This window comes from Lepidochelys kempii, chromosome 9 (assembly GCF_965140285.1).
Source record: "Lepidochelys kempii isolate rLepKem1 chromosome 9, rLepKem1.hap1, whole genome shotgun sequence".
NCBI lineage: Eukaryota > Metazoa > Chordata > Testudines > Cheloniidae > Lepidochelys > Lepidochelys kempii.
This window is the reverse complement of record NC_136388.1, coordinates 36,492,164-36,516,512: the sequence shown is the minus strand read 5'-3', so window position 1 is coordinate 36,516,512 and position 24,349 is coordinate 36,492,164. Positions and strand designations below refer to the sequence as shown.

General features: G+C 40.4%; 2 protein-coding genes across 3 annotated transcripts in view; one reads left to right on the top strand and one right to left on the bottom strand.

Annotated features, from left to right (window-relative positions):
• The window catches only part of LOC140917335 (guanylate cyclase soluble subunit beta-2), a 31,571-nt gene extending 15,135 nt beyond the window's left edge, over nt 1–16,436 (top strand). Inside the window, exons 10-17 of the mRNA XM_073359923.1 lie at nt 499–819; nt 1,600–1,748; nt 7,035–7,181; nt 7,453–7,607; nt 8,782–8,996; nt 9,082–9,204; nt 10,227–10,404; nt 13,443–16,436. Of these exons, the coding sequence (XP_073216024.1) occupies nt 499–819; nt 1,600–1,748; nt 7,035–7,181; nt 7,453–7,607; nt 8,782–8,996; nt 9,082–9,204; nt 10,227–10,378 (1,262 nt within the window). The 3' untranslated portion in view covers nt 10,379–10,404; nt 13,443–16,436. The remainder of the gene's footprint in view (nt 1–498; nt 820–1,599; nt 1,749–7,034; nt 7,182–7,452; nt 7,608–8,781; nt 8,997–9,081; nt 9,205–10,226; nt 10,405–13,442) is intronic.
• CCDC195 (coiled-coil domain containing 195) lies at nt 16,028–24,080 on the bottom strand. 2 transcript variants are annotated; one of them, XM_073359925.1, is made up of 3 exons: nt 23,249–23,513; nt 21,505–21,760; nt 16,028–17,448 (listed from the first exon to the last, which is right to left on the bottom strand). In XM_073359925.1, the coding sequence occupies exons 1-3, from the start codon at nt 23,511–23,513 to the stop codon at nt 17,316–17,318; spliced, it is 654 nt and encodes a 217-aa protein (XP_073216026.1). In that variant the 3' UTR covers nt 16,028–17,315. The 2 variants fall into 2 exon arrangements, 1 of the variants encoding a protein (XP_073216026.1); XR_012160800.1 differs by lacking the exons at nt 16,028–17,448; nt 23,249–23,513 and adding an exon at nt 23,864–24,080 and having other exon boundaries at nt 21,673–21,760.
• Between the last annotated feature and the right edge of the window lie 269 nt (nt 24,081–24,349).

Below are 24,349 nucleotides of genomic sequence, written 5' to 3'. Positions count from 1 at the left end.
GGGTCAGGATTAGCCACCTTCGGTTGCAAAAAGCCACTGTTTCCTACACAGCACAGCACAGCGTCCGTCATAGTCTGACAGAAACTCTAGGACCTGAGGGTATGTCTGCACTGCAATTAGACACCGGCGGCTGGCCCATGCCAGCTGGCTCTGGTTTGCGGGGCTCGGGCTGTGGGGCTGTTGAAGTGCAGTGCAGATATTCCAGCTCGGGCTGCAGCCTGAGCTCTGGGACCCTCCCACCTTGCAGGATCCTAGAGCCCAGAGTCCAGCCCAAGCCCAAACATCTACACTGCAATTAAACAGCCCCACAGTGAGAGCCCAAGTCAGCTGGCACGGGCCAATCAAAGGATTTTAATTGCAGTGCAGACAAACCCTGACAGTCCCCAAGGTGATATACACCTAAAGATAAGCCATTGTCCTATGGGCTAAGAATCCCATACTATTAAAACTAGGCTGTTGAAAGTCCTCACTTTCTTTTCCAATTCCTGTTCTAAACAGGCCAGATGATCTGGATGGAGTCTCTGCAGTGCATGCTCTATCTCTGCTCACCTTTACTGCGCACTTTGCATGAGTTGGAAGAGAGACAGATGCACATTGCAGACATAGCACCTCATGACGTTACCAGGGATTTGATTCTTCTCAACCAGCAAAGGCTGGCTGAGATGGAGCTCTCCAACCAGCTGGAGAGGAAGAAAGAAGAACTGCGGATACTCTCAAAGCACCTGGAGGAAGAGAAGAAAAAGACCGAAGCTCTGCTCTATGCCATGCTTCCAAAGCACGTGGCCAACCAGCTAAAAGAGGGGAAACGAGTTGAGGCAGGTGAATGAATATGATATGTGTATTTAAAAAAGCAGCCCTGTCCTTAATATTAGGTTTGGGAACTGTGCTGTTATCCAGAGCTGGCGCCAGGGATGTGCAAACTATGTAGCCTCAATGATACCCCCCTTTCTTGTGGCTGCCCATTCAGCAAGCACAATGCCAGTGCTCCGAGTGGCACCAAGAAAACAGGCTTTGTTTTGACCTAGGCAGAAGATGGGAGGTGTGAGTATGGCTGGAGAGCTTTAGGAAAAAGACAGAGTGGAAGGGAGGAGGCGATTGAACAAATTGACTGTACTTCTACAATGCTGTCGTTCCTCTAAAAAAATGTGTAAGCCCAGCACTGGCCGGATTTAGGAAAGCATTTTTATTCTTATTTAGGACAGCATTTAAGCATATGCTTAAATTCCATTGAAGTAAATGGGCCTTAAGCACGGGCTTAAAGTTAAGCATTTGCTTAAGTGCTGCCTTGAGTAGGGATAGACTAAAAATGTGCGTAAGTGCTTTGCTGAATCAGGCCTAGGTGCTTAAACATCTGTAGACAGCTCCCTGGATTGTCTAGGATGTGCTGCAGTTCTTACATTAGATACTTTATTAAATCAGATCCTCCCTTACCAATATGGATCTTAAATGAATCATCTTACTTGCTAAAAATGTGGTTAGAAAAGCAATCTCAGCAAACAAGCCTTGCATGTGCATAGCAGCCACAGCTACTGATTGGTCCAGCTCATCAGAATTATTTATAAATGGAAGGAGTGCTAACACAGACCTTTCTGTTCACAGGAGAGTTTAAAGAATGCACCATATTGTTCAGTGATGTTGTGACCTTTACCAACATTTGTGCCCAGTGTGAGCCTATTCAGATAGTCCTCATGTTAAATTCAATGTATCTACGATTTGACAGACTAACCACAGTGCATGATGTCTACAAGGTAATTACTTATTTTAAAAGGCTGCAGCTATTTTCATAAAACTGATTTTTGGGAATTGCAAAGGATTTCAATAAAGCATGCAATACTGGAGTTTATGGTGGCCTTGAAGGGGTCAGGAAACTAAAGGAATTTAAGTTGTTAATAACTGTTGCTGCTATTTCAGTGTTGCTATAGTTAATTAAAACAATTATATTTTTTCCACAGTTGTGTAATGAAACATGCAGAGACTGTAATTAAATGCTAAAAAGATTCAAACATGAATGGAACCAGGCCTTCCTAGTTTCCTTGACTTCATTTTGCTCATTCTGAACCCACCATTCCCCTTTTGGAGCTATTCAGAGTGGCAGATTTTAATCTCTTTTGTTCTTCACCTGGTACTCCAGCAGTCATTCACTCCTTATTTTGCCATCACTGGGGTAAGGACAGTTGATCTCTTTTTACCTCAGAAAAGCCTACCTATAAACCCAAGGTGATAGGACACTTACTATATCACCTTCTGATACCAGTCCAAAGTGGTAAAACTAGTTGGATTGCCTGTTTTGGATAGCTTAGATCATTCACCTTATGCCCAACCTGGCTTAGATCATTGTCCTGGACATGCAGAAAGAAAGACAAAATGCAAGGGATGTGGCTTAATTAGGCCACAACTTTATATTTAACTCATCTGGGAACTAACTGGCTGTAACTCATACAGTGCAAGTCATGATTACGTCCTTAATTGGTTCTACCTGGTGGAGGGCTGCCATCCGCTTCCCCTCACCCAGCTGGTCCTAGCCTGTTGCTGGGACTCCACTGCACTCCCCTCTAATGAGAGTACAGGGGCTGGGAAAAGGGGGTCATCTCTTTGCTGTATCAGGTGTTAGGACCCTCACGCCTGTTTTGCAGCTTCTTTAGGGAATGTCTTCCCCTAAGTCTACTTCCAACTCTTCTTTCTCAGGGAACCAGTCCCCTATGGAATGAATACCTGCATTGGATACCTGCCACCTGTTGAGTTGTGACCACTTGAACCTTACCCTACTGGGTCCCTGAGCTGCTGTGGGGAAGGCAAAAAATCTTACCCCACTCTGGCCAGCCTGATGGTGAGGGAAAAATTCCCACCCAGTCCCAAAAAAGGCAACTGATGCAATGCTCACAATAGCCCAAAGAACTCAGTTGTACACTAATCCTAGTGGAGGCTGCTGACTGGGCTCAGGCTCAAGGGCAGAGTTTATATACCCTCCCTCAGGTGCATGGGGCCAATGACTTAGCTGAGCTCCACTGGCCTGCCCACCAGGAGCCACTACCAGTCCAGACAAAGCCATCCCTGTGGCTGGAGGCTGCAATGTCTTTTTAAGTATCCTCTTTTTCTGGCAGTAACATTATCAGCTAGATCCAATTAACAACTTAGAGATGAAACTTTCATCAAAATGGAACGTGGGTATTTTCTCTCTAGTCTGCTTTTAAGGGCCAGATCGTGGCTGGCATAATCGGCTTGGCTCCATGGACTTCTGAAGTCTGAACATCCAGCCTGAAATTTATATCCCTCCCCCTACAATTGCAAATATTTATGCAAGTAGAGCCAAATCTTAAAGTCCTTACTCATTCCTTACTCAGGCAAAACTCCCAGTTAAACCCATGGGAGCTTGAGGGAAGAGTAGGCTACAGTTTCAAGGTTCTCAGGAGGGAATGAATTCTTGAAACTGATCAAAAGCACTTACCTAGCCCGAACTAATAAATGTCGGAAGTTATGAAAAAATCCAATTAAAGAAAATCTCTAGGGACAGCATAAATATAATTAGAATATCTATTTGCATTAGTGACTTTGGCTGGTTTTTTTTTAAATTTACTATAGTAAATAATAACTGGCATTATCATTAAGTGGACTACCTTGATGGGAGCTATCTATAGCTACACAGTTTTCATGCCTAGCACACTATATTGTTTTAAGTGGTTATGTTAATGGGCAGCTCATTAGGAATTTGGTGCTTGCTATATTACTGGCGTTCAGGAAAAAAACACCAGTAAATCCAATTTAAGCTAATCATTCATGTAATGATAATGAATGAAACACTGAAACGTTCTAAGAGTTGTTTAGAAAATTTCTTCACAGCATAACGGCTTGTACAATGAATTTAATACTTTTGGGATTTCTGTGGTTCAAACAACCTTCTTATATTCCTGGCATGGGCTCTCCATAATCTGTTTCCAGGGCCAAATCCCGAAGTACTTTCTTAAGCACAACTTCCACTCACTACAGTGGGATCTATGCCTGAGTAAGGACTACAGACTTTGTCCATAATAGAGACTATGGGAAATCCATAGGTTGCAGAAAGACAACCTGGTCCTTTTGTAAAGAAGGTTATGACAGACCAGCACCACACAGCCTGCTTCACACTGCAATTTAATGTATTCCTAACATTTGGATTGTTTTTCTAAACTATCATTTGACTAGTTTAATGGTAAGTGTCACTGAAGAATAGCCCCTCATTTACATTTCCCCCTAAAATATCCTTTTAAAATTCAATTTGTGAATTAGCCAGCCATCTATGAATCGTCATTGCTCCAATAACCGCATTGGTCGTTGGGGCACCATCATTGATGAGCAATCAACCAATTGTCTCCACCCCGATGATTGTGTCAGTGCTTGAGTCTCCGCAAAGTCCATTCCTGTCCACTCTTTTATGTTGTCAATCCATTTCTTCTGTCTACCTCTTCTTCTCTTCCCCTGTACTGTCCTTTGGAGGATGATCTTGGATAGGCCAGATGATCTTGTTACATGGCTGTACCACTTCAGCTTGCGCTTCTTCCTGGTCATCAAGAGATCTTCATGTGACCCCGAGCATTGGGTGATGATGTTGCAGACCTCTTCATTAGTGACGTGGTCAAAGTAGGAGATGTCCAGGATTTTACGGAAGTATCTCACCTCTACTACCTGTATTTCAATTCAAGTTCTGCCATAAGGGTCCATGTCTCGCATGCATACAGAAAAATGGAGATGACCAATGCATGCAGCAGTTTCAGTTTGGATTCTAGGGGAATGTTCTTATTCCTCCAAATTAGCTTTAGCTTTGCCACTTCTGCTGTTGTTTGCACAGTTCTTGCCAGAATTTCTGCTTTGGATCCTTCATCAGTGATAATTGCCCCCAAATACTTGAACTGTTTCACTGTCTCCAGCTCTTGTCCACTGACAGTGATAGGTGAGCTGATCCCATCACATTTGTTTGTCATCAGCTTGTTTTCTCTGTACTGATTTCCATGCCGTATTTTTCAGAGGTTTCATCCAATTGTTTCACAAGGTTGGCAAGTTCATCTTCGCTGCCTGCCAGGCCATCAATGTCATCAGCATACTGAAGATTTGCGATTGTTCGCCCCCCAATGCTGACTGTGCATATGTGACATTCTAGGAGATCAGTCATTATGCGCTCCAAGTAGATGTTCAACAGCGTGGGCAAAAGAAGGCAGCCTTACCAGAGTCCAACAGTGGTGCGAAACCACTGTCCTACTGTGCCATTGACGAGAACTGCACTGCTGGCCTTGGCATACAGTTGTTTAATGATAAGAATAAGCTTACGACCACCATTGTACTTCTTCATGGTTGCCCAGAGAGCTTTGTGACCTACTCTGTCAAATGCCTTCTTGAAGTCAACAAAGACGTGGTAGATGTCCTGCTGGTGTCATAAGTACTTCTCACATAGAACATGAAGGTTGAAAATCTGTTCTGTGGTACTTCTTCCAGCATGAAAGCCAGCCTGTTCTTCAGCAATGATATTCTCCACTTGTGGCTTCAATCTGTTCAATATGACTTTCAACAACACTTTGCTGGGATGGCTAATTAAGCTTATGGTCTGGTAATTTTGACACAATTGCAGGTTGCCTTTCTTTGGCAGAGTGATGATTAGTGACTGTGTCCATGTGGAAGACCTCTCACCGGTCTGCCAGATCTTATAGCAGATCTTGGTGAGTACATCTATTACTATTTCTCCTGTGAATTTCATCAGTTTGGCTGGGATGTTGTCAATACCTGTTGCCTTTCTGTTCTTGAGTAATTTCACCGCTGTCTCCACTTCTTCATGCAGTATTGGAAAATCATCCTCTTCTGTTGAATCTGGGCTGTCTAAGACACTAGGATCTCCATTTGTCTGGTGGTTGTATAGATCAGAGCAGGAGTTTGTCCACCTGTTGATGATGTCCCTTTCTTCTGGAAGACTGTTCCCTTCTTTGTCTTGAATTGCATTAGCTTTGGTCCATCTTTCCTTCATCAGATCTTTTAGAATCTGGAAGGCTCATTTGCTACTTTCATTATTGATACACTCTTCAATTTTAGAGCACTGTTTTTCAATCCATATCTCCTTGGCCACCTTCATTCCTTTCTTGATCTTTCTGCCAATCGCTCTGTATTTATCAGCTCCCTCAGTGCTATTCTTGTCTCTCTTAAGTTCTCTTCTAATGTCACACATCTGTAGTATTTCATTTGTGACCCATGGTTTTGTCTTCTTATGGTGTTTCCCAAGGATGTTCATTGCTGCCTCATTCATTACAGTGTTGAAATTGTTGGTCATTGTTTCTACATCTTCCTCTAAAGCAAGCAGCGGGGCAAATTTTCTGCCAATCATTGCTTGGAATGACTCTGAAATGTTTCGGTCTCTGAGTCTTTCTAAGTCAAAGTTGGTTCTGGTGAACTGTGGCATGACGATTTTCCTTAGAGGCAGCCAAAAATTTAGCATCACAAGGTTGTGATCACTTCCAATATCAGCTCCGGGGAAGCTCCTTGTTTTAGCTCTGTTAATCTCAGAACAAAATCAGTTTTGCACCATGATGTAGTCGATCTGGCTGTGATATAGACCATTAGGTGCATGCGATGTTGATCATCTGGATGCTTTATGTGCTCCTAATGTGTTTGCAAGAACCAGATTGTTATAGCTGGCAAACTCCAAAAGTCTCAATCCTCTCCTATTGGTTACCACATTACAGAAAGGGCCACAATAATCTCGCCAATCTACCTGTGTGTCAGTACCCACTTTAGCATTTCAATCTCTCTGTACAATCAGGATATCTTTCTTGTGTACCTTATCGATGATGTCATGCAGCTGATTGTAAAAATCTTCAATTTGCTCATCGTTATAGTCTGTTGTAGGGGCATATACTTCTATGATATTAAACGGTACTGCCTTTAGATGGATGGAAATAAGCTTGCTGGACATTGGGCGGCATCCTAATAGTGAATTCTTGATATCTTTATGCACAAGAAATCCTACGCTGAATTAGAAGTATTTAGAAGACTCATCTGTGTTTCCCTAAATATTAAAGGTGGAGACAATAGGCGATGCCTACATGGTGGTAGGAGGTGTCCCTGTGCCTGTATCTACTCATGCTGAGCGAGTTGCCAACTTTGCCCTGGGAATAATCATAGCAGCCAAAGAAGTGAAGAATCCGGTTTCTGGAAATCCTATCCAAGTGAGTCAGTACCACAGAGATGTACATATTTCCAAGTGCTATTTGGGTGAAAGAGTTGTTGTGTGGTAAATGCACTGGTCTGGGACTCAACAGAGCCGTGTTCTGTTCCTTTGTGACCTTGGGCAAGTACCCTAGAGCCACATTTTAATAAGTTGCCTGATTTTTCAGAGGTGCGCCCCACTATATTAGGATTAATGGATAGATGGCTGTTTAACATTTTAAACGTACATTAAATAGGTGATATTCTGGGTTTCTTTGTGTCTTTGTAAAGATTAGAGTTGGGATCCACACAGGTCCTGTCCTGGCTGGAGTAGTTGGAGAAAAGATGCCTCGTTATTGCTTGTTTGGAGACACCGTGAATATAGCTTCCCGGATGGAGAGTCATGGGATTCCAAGTAAAATTCACCTTAGCCCCACTACCTATTAGTGAGTAGCTACAGTAATGCTCCTTCTTCTTTACAGCTTTGCTGGAAAATTTTGCATTGGGTTTTAGATGTAAATCCCATTGTCTTCCATAACTTACTCAGTTTTAACAAATATTTCATTACAATAATCAGTTCTTGTAAAACAGTTTTATTTGTCCAAATTATTTTGAGGCAATTACATGAGGGTGAAATTTACGGTCCCTGCACAAAGACAGATTACTCTGATTCTACATTTTAGAGTAAAATATTTCAAAAATATTTTTCCATATCTCATGTGAATACATACTACATAATGGTGTGATGTAAAGACGCATTAGATCATCTACGCTGACCTGCATAAAATAAGCCATAGAATTTCATCCATTTATCCCTGTACTGGGCCTGATAACTTGTGATATAACGGTTTTATTGGGATTTATTTAGCATGAGCTACATAAACCACTGTATTTTTTCCACCCATGAGGAGTACAGCTTTCTCAATGCCAATAAAACCTTTACACTACACCTCCATGTTGTTTATAAAATCAGAGCTTTTGTTCACCTAAAGAATCACTTATTTGACCCCTTTCCCTAGTTTTTACTCTCTATTTTCTAAAAATAAAGGACTGAACTCTGTTCATCTAAGTCTGAAGCATAATGATAATTTCTGGTATGTAATAGATGAAGTTTGCCATCAGAAATACTTAGTTAAACGACATTAGGGAAGAAGAATTAGTCCAACTCGTGATATGGACAATTTCATATCACCCTATACCCGCTCTATATAAAGCTCTAATTGGCAGGTAAATCCCGCCTCAATCACTTGTATATTTTACTCTCGCTTCATGGACAGTAAGAACCCTACATATCAAGTGAGAATTTGATTTTGTTAAACCTTATTAGAGTCTGAGACAAAGTCAATTAAATTCATTGACTTCAGTGGGCTTTGGATCAGACACTTTGTGTATAAATACATGGGCAAATGAAGCCTTGTTCTGAATACAAAAACCAGCTTCAGGGCAAAATCCTTCTCTCCGTTATTTGTAAGGAATCACAACTGGACTGTCCTGGTCTCGCTACCTGTTTTAGTTTAATTGCTGGTATACACCATGTTATTCTGAGAGGAGAAGGCTCAGAAGCTGATCATTTTTGATCTGTATAAGCCCCTTTTAATGTAATTGTTATTGTTGTTCTAGCTGCCTAAAGGACAAAAGTTTTGAGATGACCGAAAGAGGAGAGATCGAAGTGAAGGGCAAAGGGAAAATGTATACGTATTTCCTGATTAGAAACAGGACTGCAACTGAGAATGAGATCATGGGAAACCCAATAAAGGAATCAGATTCTGACCATGAATCTGTTCAGTCCTTTCAGGAGTCCAGGATCAAAATGATACAAAGTTCATGTCAGCAAGGTAGAGTTGGCATAAAAGAAAACCAATTCTTTCCACAGTCTTTTCATGCCAATTAAAGTAAATATTTGTTCCCATCTTTCCTCAGCTATGCAGCTCAATTCAGACCAGTATCAGCCTTCAACCATAGCAATGAAGTACATTGATGGTCTTACAGAAACACAAGCCAGTTACAAAGGAAGAAGTCAAGAAAGAATTATGGATTTAACAGGTATTTTCTTTGTTACTGAATATTCAAAAAGTGGAATTAGAAAGCATTTGAGACTTGATCCTGCAAACTGACTATATTACTCATGTGAACAGTCATTGCTTACATACAGATGCATTATATCAATGGGACTCCTCACATCAGTGGCTGCTTAAGGCTAACCATCCTGCACATTGTTTGGGGCTGACCATAGCCATCTTCACAGTAATCTCAGGCTTCAGGGATGGGCTAGGGAGAAAGAAGGTCACAATGAGACTATTCTGACTACCATTATCTTTACGATTTTGAAGGCCCCAATGAAGTTGTTTCTGGGATCCCGTGCAGTGGTCAAAGCCGAGTGAAGTGGGAAAGGGTATTCTCACTGCACCAGCCAAGGAGGAGGGGGAGCAGCTAACGCAGACCATATAGAGGAAAGGGCTCTGTGGGGGGTGCATGAGTCACCTTTGCCAGAGACAGGATGGGGAGCTCTGATTCCCACCCCAACCTTCTGTAACTTTATCTGTTGGTCCCATCTCCTCAGTCTCTTTTGACCCAAGTACACTCAGGATTAATTCCTCAAACATGGGGGTCTTCTGCAAATCAGGTGCCCCCATTAATTGTGCATTCCGTAAGCACTGGAAACTGGTTTGTTTGTGTTTTTCCTGGTTATGAGTGGTAAGGTTAATTAATGAGTGGTAAGGTCAAATATTATGCCTTAAGGAACAAGCCAATCACCTGTGGTTAGGAAGGATTTATTCCCTCATGTATAGTGTTACACAGTTTATCAGGTGCTTCCTGAGAAGTTGCAGGTACTGGCCAATGCTGGAAGCAGAATATCAGATTTGATGAATCCTGCAATCCTACGTACAGAACAAAAATATTTTATGGCTCTTAAACAGACTTAAAAAAAGTACATCTCCCTTTACCTCTGCTCCGCTCATGCGTAACCAGTAATATAACATTCACACCCCTTGGATAGGCCTCACACACCTACCGGTCCATCTATGGTCATTAAGAGCTCATGCAGAAGGAACATTTCTTTACAGGCAAAACACATGACTTTGAAAGCTATGGATGTCTCCATGGTGACCAGCAGCCCGGCAGTGATCCTTATCTACCCAACCAGGAAAGAATCAAATCAGCACCTGAAGAACCACAGAACAGAAATGTCAGATCCAATTTTTGCAATTTAGTTTAAGCTGCTGCCTTTTAAAGTTAAACAGGGTAAGTACATTACAATCTACTTCATTTTGCTATCTGGGTACTGATTTTGTATAGAAATTAGTACAGGGGTTTTGCAAAAATGACATTTTTTCAGTACTTGCAAAAAATACAAAACTATGGAGGATCTCACAGTTTTTTTTTATTATGGTATTTACATAATTTAATTGTAGTATATAAACATGAGATGACGCAAGATGCCTTGGACATGAGGTGCTCCTCAGCAAGCGACATATTTCTCCTACTCTCCTTCCCCTTGTACCAATTGTGTTCACGTTCTTGGGTTCCCATCCAGTGGTCAAAGTACATTGAGACAGGAAAGGATGGACTCATGTGACTAGTGACATCCCTGCTCTAATGAGCATTCATAATAAAAGAAAAATGCCCTGAAGTGACAACTGCCTTGACTCCAATAGAACTGACCACTCGCCTGAGCAAGGTGAGCAGAATTTGGCCCACATCCTAACTTTGATTCCAGTTTAATAACTGACATGTTCTCTGCAGGGGAATATATCATGTCCTGATAGCAGAGATGGACTTGGATTTAATAAAAGCAGTATTTCCATTTCAAAATAAAGATGTTTTTTGCTTTTTAGTATTTATGGGTCACACATCAGTTTATAGTTTTTATACCTACATTTGTGCTGCACTTAGAAGACCTTAAAAGGAAACACACTGCTGAATATAAAAGCATTTTGGTCCCAGTTCACCCCGTGCAGAGGGCCGGTACAAGGTCTATGCACCACTTGAGTCCTCTAAGTCGGGTTTAAGTGGGATATAAGTGGATTTCAATTTATTTCTGAGCATCCCTCCCCACCTAAACAAGATAAATAAAGATCTGGAGCCCAGCAATGGGGCATGACTTTGCTCCAGACAAGCAGTTGTTTAATTTCACGTACCTAATGCAGAAAATGAGATTCAGGCTCGCTAGATGATTTACCTCCACTGTAATGTACCCTCAGAATACATTTGATCAACAATAGCAGGCGGAAACGACAGGCACAGTTGCCAAAAAAGGATTTGTGACCTATGACATAGAAAGGAACCATGATGGACATACTGACTGTGAACAAGATAGTGCATGGCAAAAATTTTCCTCTTATTGCACTGCAGCCATCCTAGTGTGGATGTAACACACCAGCCCCCAGTCAGGGGGTTGGCTTTAGACTCCACCCCCAAATTGATTTAAGGTCTGCAACTGTGGATTCCTTAACTACATAAGTTTGTGAACATGAATACACGTTGATGCACTTTGAGCAAGTAGTCACCAGGGTGGATAATGTGGCTACTGTGCTGACATGCTCCGGGGCATCAAAGTTCCATCTCTGTATATAGGTGCATCAGAGGCAAATGTTCAGATCTCTTTTAAATACCAAAGAAGAATGTGAGACTTCTGTAAGGAATCTTTCCTCTGAAGAAGACCCAAAGGGAAGTAATGTTATTTCATCAAGTTAAATGTTTCTGTTAATATGTAATAAAGTAATATGACTTGTCTGGCCAGGTGCCCTAGAACATTAACATTTTAGACACTACACCTGAGCACTGTGGGACAGTCAGAATTGAACTCTGTTTTATTACTGGTATGTTTTTAAGCATGGCCCCCCTGCTCTCTGAGAACTGTGTATTGTTTTGGTGATGGCCACACCTGCTATAGGTTACAGACCTAAGTTTTGCAAAAAGAAAAGGAGTACTTGTGGCACCTTAGAGACTAACCAATTTATTTGAGCATAAGCTTTCGTGAGCTACAGCTCACTTCATCAGATGCATAAACTGGAAAATACAGTGAGGAGATTTATATACACACAGACCATGAAAAAATGGGTGTTTATCATGTTTATCATGTATATAAATCTCCTCACTGTATTTTCCACTTTATGCATCTGATGAAGTGAGCTGTAGCTCATGAAAGCTTATGCTCAAATAAATTGGTTAGTCTCTAAGGTGCTACAAGTCCTCCTTTTCTTTTTGCGAATACAGACTAACACGGCTGCTACTCTGAGACCTAAGTTTTGTTATTGTACAACTGGGCAATCTTTGGTGGTGGGTTGTTCCTTAGATTTGTGACATCTGCATTCCAGGCTACATCTTACTAAACCCCTTCTCACTCTGGATACCCTGGAGCCCTTTACTTTCCACTATGAGTATGGACAAACTGTGCTCGTGTATTTATATACAAATCTCTCAAGAGACATAGGGCCTGACTCTTTCCTCATTCACACTGACTCTCACTGACACTTAATCTGAGGGACTGGCAGTGAAATCAGTGGTGTCTTGTCGGTGTAAGAGGACAACCTGTCCTGAAAGCATTTATCTGCCCTACTAGACAATTAATTAGCCTTTCTCAAAGAGTCACATATGGTGGAACAGTGTTCTGAGTTCTTGCCAATTTTCCCAATTTTGACCGGACAGCTGTAAGATTTGCTAACCTTTCTGGGTTCCCAGTGGTCCTGGGCAATTGGGAGTGAAACTCCTTTTGCTGGCAGTGTTCCACTCTGGCCACTAGAAACAAGGGATCCTAAGGCTGCTGCAGTCAGCAGCTGCCTCTCTTGTTGTTCCTCAGCTGTCCTGACAGCTCCCCTTGCTCCGAGTGCCTCACTGGAGAAAAAAGAGGATGCACTCTCCCCAATCCCAGTAACATCAGGGCCTTGACAGCTGGAACAATGTCAGGCCCCCTAGCATAGGAAAGGAGGCCATAGAGGGACAGAAGAGGAATGAGAGATCCCACAGGCAGCTATCCCAGAAGGAGAAGGGGCAGATCCTCCAGTAGGGAGTGGAGAGAAGGGAGGGCAGCTTAACAGGAAGAGCAAGAGAGAGCGGGTTGGCAGGGGAGAGAGAAAGAGAACCCAGCACAGCTGGCAGAGAAGGAAGTGGGAAGACATCACAGGTGCCCGAGAAAGAGAGAGAAGAAAGAAAGGGGGTGGAGGAAGAGATATCCCAAAAGAGATGAGAGTTAGGGGAGCAGGCTACCTTGCTCTCCCTGGCAGATCTCCACCGAAAAGATGCCTTCATGCTGTGTAGCCCTTTAAAAATCTTTTTTCCAGGTAACCAGCTATCAATCATCTCCTTGCTAGGACGTGTGAGGATGCAAGGCTCAGCGCTGGGCAGAGTATGGGGCTCCACTCTGGAAGGGAATTAGCACTTGAATGGCTGAATAATGTCATTTGCCCCTTCTCCAGTTTGGAAGCTCACACAACTGCATCACCCATGAAGACCTCTCTGGACCAGCAGTCAGTAAGGCAAATTTGATTTATACTAGGTCATTTTCCACTGAAAACACTGTGAATGTTTAACATGTGAAATATTTTAAATGCTAGTAACTAGTCCAGTTCTAAGCGCTATTGAATAATTTATTCCAGGGGTTCTCAAACTGTGGGTTGGGACCCCAAAGTGGGTTGCAACCCTGTTTTAATGGGATCCCCAGGGCTGGTGTTAGACTTGCTGGGGCCTTGGGCTTCAGCTTTGCTCCCCCAGCAGTGGGGCTGGACTCAGGCTTTGGTCCCCCTTTTTGGGGTCATGTAGTAATTTTTGTTGTCGGAAGGGCGTCACGATGCAATGGAGTTTGAGAACCACTGGTTTATTCTGTTAAGTTTTATTTCATACTCTGTGTGTGTGTGTGTCTGTGTCTGTGTGTATTTTAAATCTACATGGGCAATGTCTTCAGTATGTACTCTCTTATACAAAGTCCTTCTAATGTCTCCATATGGAGATCCATCCAAGATATCCTATGGGCACCCGGTTTTTAAAAATAAATTATGGCTGCACATCATTAGTTGTTCTTAAAGCAACAAATATCACTAAAGATGTTGAAATAAAGGGGACTAGACACACAACATAAATAGTTTGGGTTTCACTTCACTATTCATGACTTTTTACAAACACTATGGGAAGTTAGTGCAGGTTTGCGCTCCTAAATCAACTAAGTGCTTTTGAAAATCCCACCCATAGTGTCTTACAAAAGAATCAAAACTTGTTGCTAAAAAAGAACCTGGGCTAAAATTTTCAAAAGCACCTAGAGGAGTTAGGCACCTTAGACATTTTTTACCCATAATTAACAATGTAATTTCAAGTAGAACTGGGGAAAACAGTCCCAAACTCTCAAAACCTTCCCATTTTTCAGTAACTTTTTCATTAGTTCTGTTCCCCTCACCCCACTTCTTATGAACATTGAAGCAATAAAATTTTACTTGCAAAAATATACAAGGAAATTTAAATTTTAGGTTGCAGCCATATTATTTATTACTTCTACTGTGATCAGAGCCATCATTGTGCTAGGGAATGAACATACACCTAGCAGGAGACAGTCTCGGCTCCAGCGACCTTACAATCTAAATAGACATGTCAGAAAAGGGGTGAGAGAAAAGAAATCTGATTGCCACTTTATGGATAGGAAACCAAGGCACAGAGAGATTTTCAAATTGTGTAAGGGATTTGGATGCACAATTCTCATTAAACCTGGGATATTCAAAGGAGTCTAAGGATTTTAGATCACAAGAATACAATTTTCAAAAATATCTAAGTGACATAGGAGTCTAAATCCCAGTTTCAAAAGCAACACAGACAGTGACTTTCATAAACGAACATTTTAATTTAGATTCCACATTAAAAGAAAAAAAATATTTCTAATAGATTCAGGGGAAAAAAATCAGAAAACCAGTGAAACATTTCAACTGAAACAAACATTTTATTTTGTTTTTAATTTATTTGTGCAAAATAGTTCCTATTTTCAACCAGCCTAACTGAGTTCTTTTAAAAGCCTCACCCTACATTTTCAAGTAACTTATATTTAAATATGCAGGAGAAGGGAACACTCAAATAAATAATAATAAAAAAAATTGTAGAAGCAGAAACCAATATTGATCTAAAGAAGTCAAAGTTGAACTGCTCAAAATAATTAGGCAAAAGATTTGCAATAGTTATGTGAAACTCTTGCCAGAAATACAGCCCCTTTCAAAGGGCTGATGACTAAAGCTTAGTAAATAATTCACAGTGTATAGTTTGTTTGATGAATTTAGACTTTTTCCATTTATATTTGATGAGGAGCCCATAGTTCTTGCAGATATATTCATTATTCAAAATCATTTGCCAAATAATTTATACAACTAATTCTTAGTTTTTAGCTCATCCACATGGAAATCACTGTCTACATGCAAGATCTGACATTTAAAATTCAAGCTGCGTTGGTTAGCTTTGGTTGAGCCCATTGGTCATGAGGCATTGCTAGTGTTCTGTGGCTCTGATTCAGGAAAGCACTTAAGCATGTCCTAAAGTCTCACTGATTAGGGATGCTTTCCACAATCCAAGCCTGACTGGATGTACACTTAGAATCTAGTTTCTGGTGAGAGAAAGCTTATGTTTGCAAATATAAAAAGTCACTTTCGGCAAATATTTTCTAAAATTAGCTGTTCATTGGGCTGTCCTGCCAATAAACTTATTTGCAGGCATGTTCACAAATCATGAACAAATGGAGCCAAAAGGAAATCAGTTTTTTATTAGAGTGACTATCTATGGAAACAGTTTTTGAGCTGTTCACCCAGTTCTACTGGAAACATTACAAAGCATTACTGGATCCAGATTGAACATGAAAAACAACATGAGCAGTGAGCTCACACATTCTCATCTCAATGAGAATATAAAGATTTTTTTCTAAAAACAACAAACTAAACTTTAAAATTTCAGAAATGAGACATGGTGAGAAACTTTTTTACAAGAACACATTTAGCTGAATGTAAATTGATGGAGTAAACTCTCAGTCATTGCTCTAAAAATATTCAGATAAATATGTTGTTTAAGTGCAGTCAATTGGAATAAATCCCTTCTGTAGCCACATACTATATTAATCATGTGTATAAACACCTCCTCTTTGTGCTTATGGTTAGTGATATGCATACACCTGGACAGTGTATAGAGAAATAGGATTGTATGTGCAATATTCCAGTCTGTAAATATTTGCAGCCAAATTAAACAATGTTTTGGCAATGTCTGTTTCTTTAAATAACTGGAGCGGGTAAATAGTTCACAATAAATAATTTACTTGATGAGTTTTTCCTCTTTTCCTTGTCATGAATTGTCCCCACTTTTCCTTTTCCTCACATTTTCTTTGTATTTGAAGTTATTTGCTAAATATTTTCAGCAAATAATTCTTGATCTGGAGCTTGTTCACAAATAATTCACTACAAGAGTTTGATATTCAGAATTCCAATCAAAACAGCTGAACACATGGTATGTTTCTGGTGGCTGATCAGATGAGCATAACTTAGAATCAGGCTCTTGATGGCATTTTCATAGTAAGATCTGTCATGGTTTCTATTCTCTCAATAGTCCCTTCATGCAATTTTAGGTGAACATTCCTGCCAGTACCTCATGCGCTAGAATGTTCACAGAAAATGAGTAGAAAAGGGATATTGACAGTCAAGGTGAATGCCTATAAATATTCAAATGACTGTTAACATATTATTCTCAACACAGAAGCCCAGCTATATTTCTATTATAAGGTTTTACAGAAAACACAGAAAAATTCACAGGTCCTTTAATTGTTTCTATTTTGTGATTTCAAATATATATTTTTCTAGCAATGGGAACAACAACAAAACATAAGAAATTGTGTTGCGTGGTAACAGTAACACTGCAACATATGCTATTTAAAAGTAGTTCTTGAGGTATGTGGATCTTGCAAAAATATACTTGGTGGTGGTATAGTGTTACCAAGGGATTTCAACATGGTATATAGGCTTCTGACAGGTTTTGTCATGGCTTCCATTTTCTTGCTAAACAACAGGCCAGTGACCTGGAACACAGTCTTAATGATTCTCTGAAGGCATCCTGCCAAAGCACTTTGCAGAAACATAACCTGACACACAGCTATCATTAAGGCTAGTTTATCTCAAGAATCAATGGGCCTTTAAAAATTCACCAGCTCACATATCCTTTTCAATAATGGTGCTTAACTGTTTTGTGTCCTGATTTTGTGGGCATTTGAAAGAACCTTGATTTTCGGAATAAGATGACATGTCCATTGGTAACAGGAACCTAACCGCCTTTACTTTACCCCTAGAAGAAAATGAGAAAGAATTATGAGTTGCTATGAATGTACAGGGTGTGCAGAAAACAGTGAGAAAAGGGAAAATTCCCTAAGACTACATACCACTTGTATGTCTACAAAACGCATACAGACTTAGTGAACAAATGATTGCATCATCTGTCAGGTGTGTGCTCCCCATGCCTGTGTGTACTCATATACCTGCATACTCTTTCAGTGGTCTTATACTTGTGCACAGAAAGGTCCAACTATTGAAAGTGTGCAAGCAGCTATAAAATGTTTTAAGGTACACAGACAGTTGCATCTTCCAACTATGTATGTGCATCCTCAATTTTGCTCACACAAGTGAATACCTGGTAAAAATTAAAACATATCCCTTCAAATGTTCAGAAATCAGAAATCTGGAGAATAAATGATCAAATTATCTCTCTCCCTGCCCCCCAGTCCTTTGCTGTAAATGCCACTTTTCCTCTGTCCTTCAAGCCAACAGGAGAAAAGAAAATCATGAAAACGGTGAAATATTTTTTCTCCAATAGTTATTGTAGGATAAAATATGCCCCACAATTCTCTTTGCTCTACTTAAATTCAACCAAAGCCTTGCATTATGGGTTAAATTAATCTCTATGGTGATTAACCATCCAGGCCTATGCACTGCTTAAGTCCTACTTATGTCTTCAACATAGGACTTAAGTGGTGTATGGTCATTGTGTGGACCCTATGCATAGACCTGAATGTTACCCTAATGGGTAACCCTTTAAGTGGTGCAAAAGGTCTCATGTGGACCTTCTGCACTCAGGTCAATTTTATGAGTTAAAGAGTAATTTTGATCATACAAGCTACATTCCATTTCCGTGTGTATAAAGCGCATGGCTATTATTTGTAAGCTAGAGTGATCTTTCAACTTGTGTATTAACCACCTTCCTGTAACTTATACACAGATGGAGAATACATATCATGGCAAGATGAATGCTAAGGGCTAGGGACTGTACCATTTAGGCACTTCGCTGTATATGGAATGCTGTGTAGATGCTGCTTGATCACAGTTTGTACCACAGGATGTACAATCACTCCCCCAACCTCTGGAGTGCAGGGCAGTATGCAGACCACGCTGTCCTTTAGCATAAGCTTTCTCTTCTGGCTCTGCCCTTCCCCACCCGCTTTGGAGCAGTGTACACATAGGATTGGACCTCAAGTCAAGGTTTGCTTCTGCAGTTTAATAAAAGGAACCATGTTTATAACCTGCCCGATGTGTGGCACTTTGCTGCAAGTCAGTGGAAATTCTGCCCATGGCGTGCATGCAGAGTGGTGCCTGTGAATGATTCTAAACAGGCTTTTGTATACTTTGTAGTTTTGCTATAAATCCAAGAGCCAGGAGAATCAATAAAACATCTTCTAATGAGTCTTTTGCTTTCTTACAGTAACCTCTCATATTTGCTTTGCAAAATGTTTATTTTCCAGTACTGAGTGTAAAGTGTTTTGAGATCTGTGGATCAAAAACTCTATATACCTGCAAACTATTAATGTTTAGTCATAGTATTATTAATTTCTACAACTACTTTAAGAAATTGCCACACCAGATAAAACAAAGTCTAGTCCTCCCCAGTCCAGCATCTTGTCTCTGACCATACTTTCAGAGGAAGGTGCAAGAAACCCCCATAGTGAACAACGAATGCAATTGCTTGTAAAAATGATGTATAATTAGCCTGTGGAACTCATTGCCACAAAATATCATTGATACTAAGAGTGTACTAGGAATACAGAAAGTATTAGACATTTACATGGGTAATGGGAACATCCAGTCATGGCAAAAACATTTAAAAAAATAAGTGACAAAGCTTTGTGATTCAGGGCATGAGCCAATCACCATACTAATGGGGGTTGTGAAGAAACTTCCTCATAAATTAAGATAATTCATAATTGTGTTGGGGTACAGTTAAAGACTTAGGCCTAGCTGAATAAGCCCCTCAAAATGCAACAGGCAAAATTGCTGACAGGGCTTTCTAATAATTTACAAACATAAGTGCTAACTTTGAGCAAAAGTCCCTAAAAACGTATGTTTGAAAAAAATAATAATATTTTATTATTACACGCTGTTCCCCATAAATTTCCTATTCAAATAAAAAAATACTTCAGGATGCTACATGGGTACTGAACAATGATACTAAACGATGGACAATTGCTGAATGGTAAAAATGAAGGCTACATTTTGTTAGTTTAGTTACTAGTTCATGACAATGTATGTTACATGGTAAAAGGATAATTGAGTTGTGCTGACGATTTGTAATAACATAGAATGGAGAATGAAAAACAAATTATGAAAGTTTGGGTAAATGTGTAAGTGGGTATGTGGAATGATAGATGACAGAATGGGATAAATTAATATATACAAACCAAATGGACAAGGGCCCAAACTGGAGAACACCGGCCCAGAGATAGAATTGACCATCATGAAGTAGAGATCCTCACTGTTCCCTGGAACTCAGTAACTTGGGCCCCTACCTGTTCCGTCTTATCTTATTGTCTGTCATAGGTATATGATCAGAAACAATAAGTGACACTGACTTTGTCAGAACATTTATAAATAAAGGCTAAAAATTGATTAAGCCTAAATTGGGTGGACTCATGCCTCAGTTTCCCATTTTACAATTGTTTCCTGCGCCTTCTTCTGAAGCAGCTAGCACAGGCTACTGATCAGAGATAGGATACTATATTAGATGGACCATTGCTCTGAGCTGGTATGGAAGTTCCTGTGTTCTCAAAAGCAGTAATAAAATAGTCAATACTACTACTTTGACTAACAGGTAGTTATATAGCAATTTTCAACCATGGATCCCAAAGCATTTGTTAGGAAATATATATTTTTGATCTGTTACCTTTTCACTTTCATCAAATGTTCCTTTTTTCTTGGATTATGAGAAAAGGTAAATATCTTCTCTATGCCATTCATTGTTTTGTGCACCTCTTTCATGTACCCACTTATTCATATCGTCTGTAAACTAAATAGCCCCATGGTGAACAGTTCAAAAGCACTTAAAAGTCCTGTTGAAAAGAGCCTAAGACCCAACTGACTTTCAGTGAGACTTAGGTTGAAATCAATAGGAGGTAGATGCCTAGGCACTTTTGAAAATCCCACTGTGTGCTAGGTGCATCTTTAGGTGTGTAAGTACCTTTAAAAATTTAGCCCTAAGTGAGATTTTAAAATGGGACTTATGCACTTTTGTATATTTTACCCCCAGTCTTTTTCAGCCTTTCATACACAAGACTTTCTGTGCTTGTAGGCATTTTTGTTACTCACCTCCGGACTCCTTCTAGTTCTACTATTAATTTTTTTTAGCATAGGGTGACCAAAACTGAACATCCTATTCTAGCTGAATGCAAATCACCAGTTTATATAATGACATTATAATATTTCCAGTATTATTTTCTATTGTACACTTTAGATATCCTAACTACTTTTGTGTACATTTTTGATTGCTGCCTTATATTGGAGAGGTTTTCACTGAGCAGTGGACAGTGACACCCAAGACTTGTTTCTGAGCAATCATAGTTCATTTAGTACCTAGCACTGTGTACAAGTAGTCTTCCCAAGGTGCAAAGTCAACCTATAATGCTTCGAGTGACAGGAAAGAATCAAATTACAATAAAAAACCTAAATCAACTGTGAAATGTATTAATCAAACTTCCAACAAGTTAATCCGGATCTCCTTAATGTCCTTATGCTTTTCATTCAAATAGAAAAATGTAGCTTAGCTTGCCAGAACAACACACCAATCTATAAAACTCCCATTGATTTCTCCCAATGGGGCCAGAATTTCATTTTTTTTTTTTGTAATTGTTAGTTAGGCGTCAGTCCTGCGTTGAAACCAATATGAGTTTTGCCATTGACTGCACTGAGAACAGGCTTAGGCCCCTTATCTGAGACAGAATTTTCCCCTGTGCCTCACATACATTTCACAAGTTATCCTCATAATAAAGAGCTTTGAATTCAAAGTACCCACATTTATTATCAAATCAAGCGGAAGTAACACTGCTAAGCAACCTACACTTTAAAGGTAAATATTACCTACCTGCACTTATAAACATGCTCTTGAAAAGATCTCTTTTTGCTAGAATTATTGCTGGAGAAGCAATCCGCTGGAATTTTTGCAGATCCTTTTTCTTCTTCGTTGGTTATCACCGAGGAGCCGGCTGGTGGTTTGACAATTCCCTGCACCTCCAGGATTCTGTTACTTGGATGTCTTTTCTCAGCTTTGTGGTGTTTGTGGCCAGAAAAAGATTGCACAGAGGAAGAGATGGAATAACGCCTAACAATCATACTATTACCTGTGTAGCAGACACAAAATCATAGAGGTAAAACCAAATTAAATAGACGCATCTGCTTCATAGACTTTTATTATGTGGAAACTAAAAACCAATAGCAAAATTATTAAGTCCTACATGATAAGAAAATATATTTGAGGAAGATTTTCCTAAGCAGAAGTGGCAGTTAGGGGCACTTGGCCATGGAGAGTTATTTGCTATTTTGCTTTCGAAAGATCCCTTCCTGTATTTTGAGTGTAAAGTCAATGACCAATAAAAACCTAAAAGATATTTACATATGGCCTGAATGTGAAATCCTTACTCATAATGCTGGGTTGCTGGGACTACTGGAGTCAGTAGGACCACTGATATGAGTAACTGGTCATCAGCAGGAGTAAGGGGTTCAGAATCTGGCCTAGAGACACACAGCTGTTTAAGCACAAGAGCAGGCCATGAGCCCTTATGCTTGGAACGACGATGCCATCTGATTGTGTTTAAATTTTATGAACAAAGTTTAAGATTTATTTTCAACATTAACAATATTTGTGGGGGGATGGGGACCAAAGGGGTTAAACACACTCTTCCTTGAAAACACCCCTCACCTCCAAGAAATATAGATATGGGAAAGCAAGATAGCTGGAAAACTTCTTGCTCACCAGTTCACCCACCTGAAAGAGTCGCTAACTATTCCCAAGCTATTTCCCAAATTTGTACTCATTTAAGGGCCTGATCCAAAGCCTTTTGAAATACACAGGAGACTCTCCATTGAGTTCAATAGGCTTGGATCAGACTGTATGTTATTCAATTCCATTCAGTCACCAACTGTACTTAAATACATTAATACCCTTTGACCCCACCACCTACATCACACCTTTCCATCAATTTATCTCCTTATAGTCTTTTTATGTATGTTCTTCCTAACTTAAACCTATGCTCTCAAGAGGCACTTCATCATGGGCATGGATCTTAGCCTCCATCAGGTTGTCAACAAACCCTACTGGACAGCAACCTCTGAAAGGGGTCAAAAACGTGGAAAATGTGGTGACGCAATTATGATTAATTATTTGTATTATTTATTTATACCCAGTCATGGATTAGGTTCCCATTGTACTAAGTACAGTGCAAACATATAATAAAAAGATGACAGGCCTTAATTGGACATTTTTGTACAAGGTCCTGCAAACCCAAGCATAAATGTGTACAGTATCCAGTTCTCCACATTTGTATGTCAACAAATGTACTGTCTTTTGCATTAAATCCTGCTCAGTTAACTCACACAGGTGAGTACTTGGGCAGCCACTGAAGGGCTCAAAGTTAAGTCCATGTTTAAGTGCTTTACTAGATTGGGTCCTTGATGAAGGCCAGAGGGCTTCACCCATGTTGGCGAAGTACATAACAAGGGCAGTTTGCCATTCTCTGTCGGTATATAACAACAGTGCAGCACTTTGTGATCCCTGAATGAAAACTAAGTGCAAAGTAATACTATCAATAGTAATCGTGACTCTTCAGTACCTTTCTGTTCCTGCAGTGCCAGAGCTGAGCTGGCTGAGACATTCCTACGCAGGGCCACTGGAGAAGTGACCCTCTCTTCCCCTGAATCAGTGAGGCTTCTGGCTTCCCCATTTCCACCTTGTCCTCTTGCTCCTTCCTCCCGGTTAGTTGCCCTCTGTCCGCTGAATTTCAGCTCCACCCGAAGGGCCCTATTTTCTCTCTCCAGCTTGTTGATCTCTGAGTGCATTTCCTGGATGACCTGAATGAGCTGCGTGTTTCCCTCCATGACCCTCTCCCTGCGGCAGGTCCCCAGCTCCTCCCCAGGCAGCTAAGGCAAGTGCTGCTTGTGCAGAGGAGAAACCATTAATCCAGTGTGGCGGGCTCATCCTGCACTTAAATACATGTGAACAACAGGATCCCTCTTTGCCATCTTTCACCACCAGGAGAGCTTGGATTAAGCTGTCAAACTCTTCAGAGAGCCCAAATGATTTATTCATTCAGGGTTTCATTTTTCAGGACTGAGCTTTTCATTTTGGCATTTACTTTTACACAAGTCAATTACATTTCCATATTGCAGCATTATTAGAAAAACTTAGGGGTAAGATCCAAACAATCATTCCTTTCCCTTCTACTTACCTCAAGCCATCATTTTAGGTTTTCCGCCAAGAGGGGGTGTTTCTCAAGCAGGTACCCTGGAGCTCTGTTTCCTCATCTGGTTCCTAAGGGCCACTGAATGCTTCAGATACACACAGGAGGGGTTTGTTTGTGCATCAAAACAATTAATCTCTTCAATGCCACGTGGTGAATTATTTATTTCTGCTTTCAGCATTTGGCAATCTCTCACTTCTCAGAGGTTACCACTTGGAATTAAAACAATAAAACAAACAAAATGTTCCCAACTCAAAGTACCAAGAGCTGTGATAAAACAGCAGGCAAACTAAAGTTATTCCTGAGAGAATAGTCTGTATTTCATTACCCCCTCACTACTCCTTATTGTTTGCTTTGGGAAGTTTGCCTGAACAAAGCATGGGAAATGTAAGGAGAGACAGAGCAAACATGAATCTTGCAGTAGAAAAGAAACACAATCCTTTGAGCTGCTTTCATTACCTGATCCTGAAAGAT

Coding starts and splice junctions, on each gene's coding strand:
- CCDC195 (XM_073359925.1), bottom strand. CDS start 23,513: ATGGAGGGAAACACGCAGCTCATTCAGGTCATCCAGGAAATGCACTCA. Junction 21,761..23,248: donor GGCACTGCAGGAACAGAAAG/GTACTGAAGAGT, acceptor TCTGCTACACAG/GTAATAGTATGATTGTTAGG. Junction 17,449..21,504: donor GAGCATGTTTATAAGTGCAG/GTAGGTAATATT, acceptor ATTTTCTTCTAG/GGGTAAAGTAAAGGCGGTTA.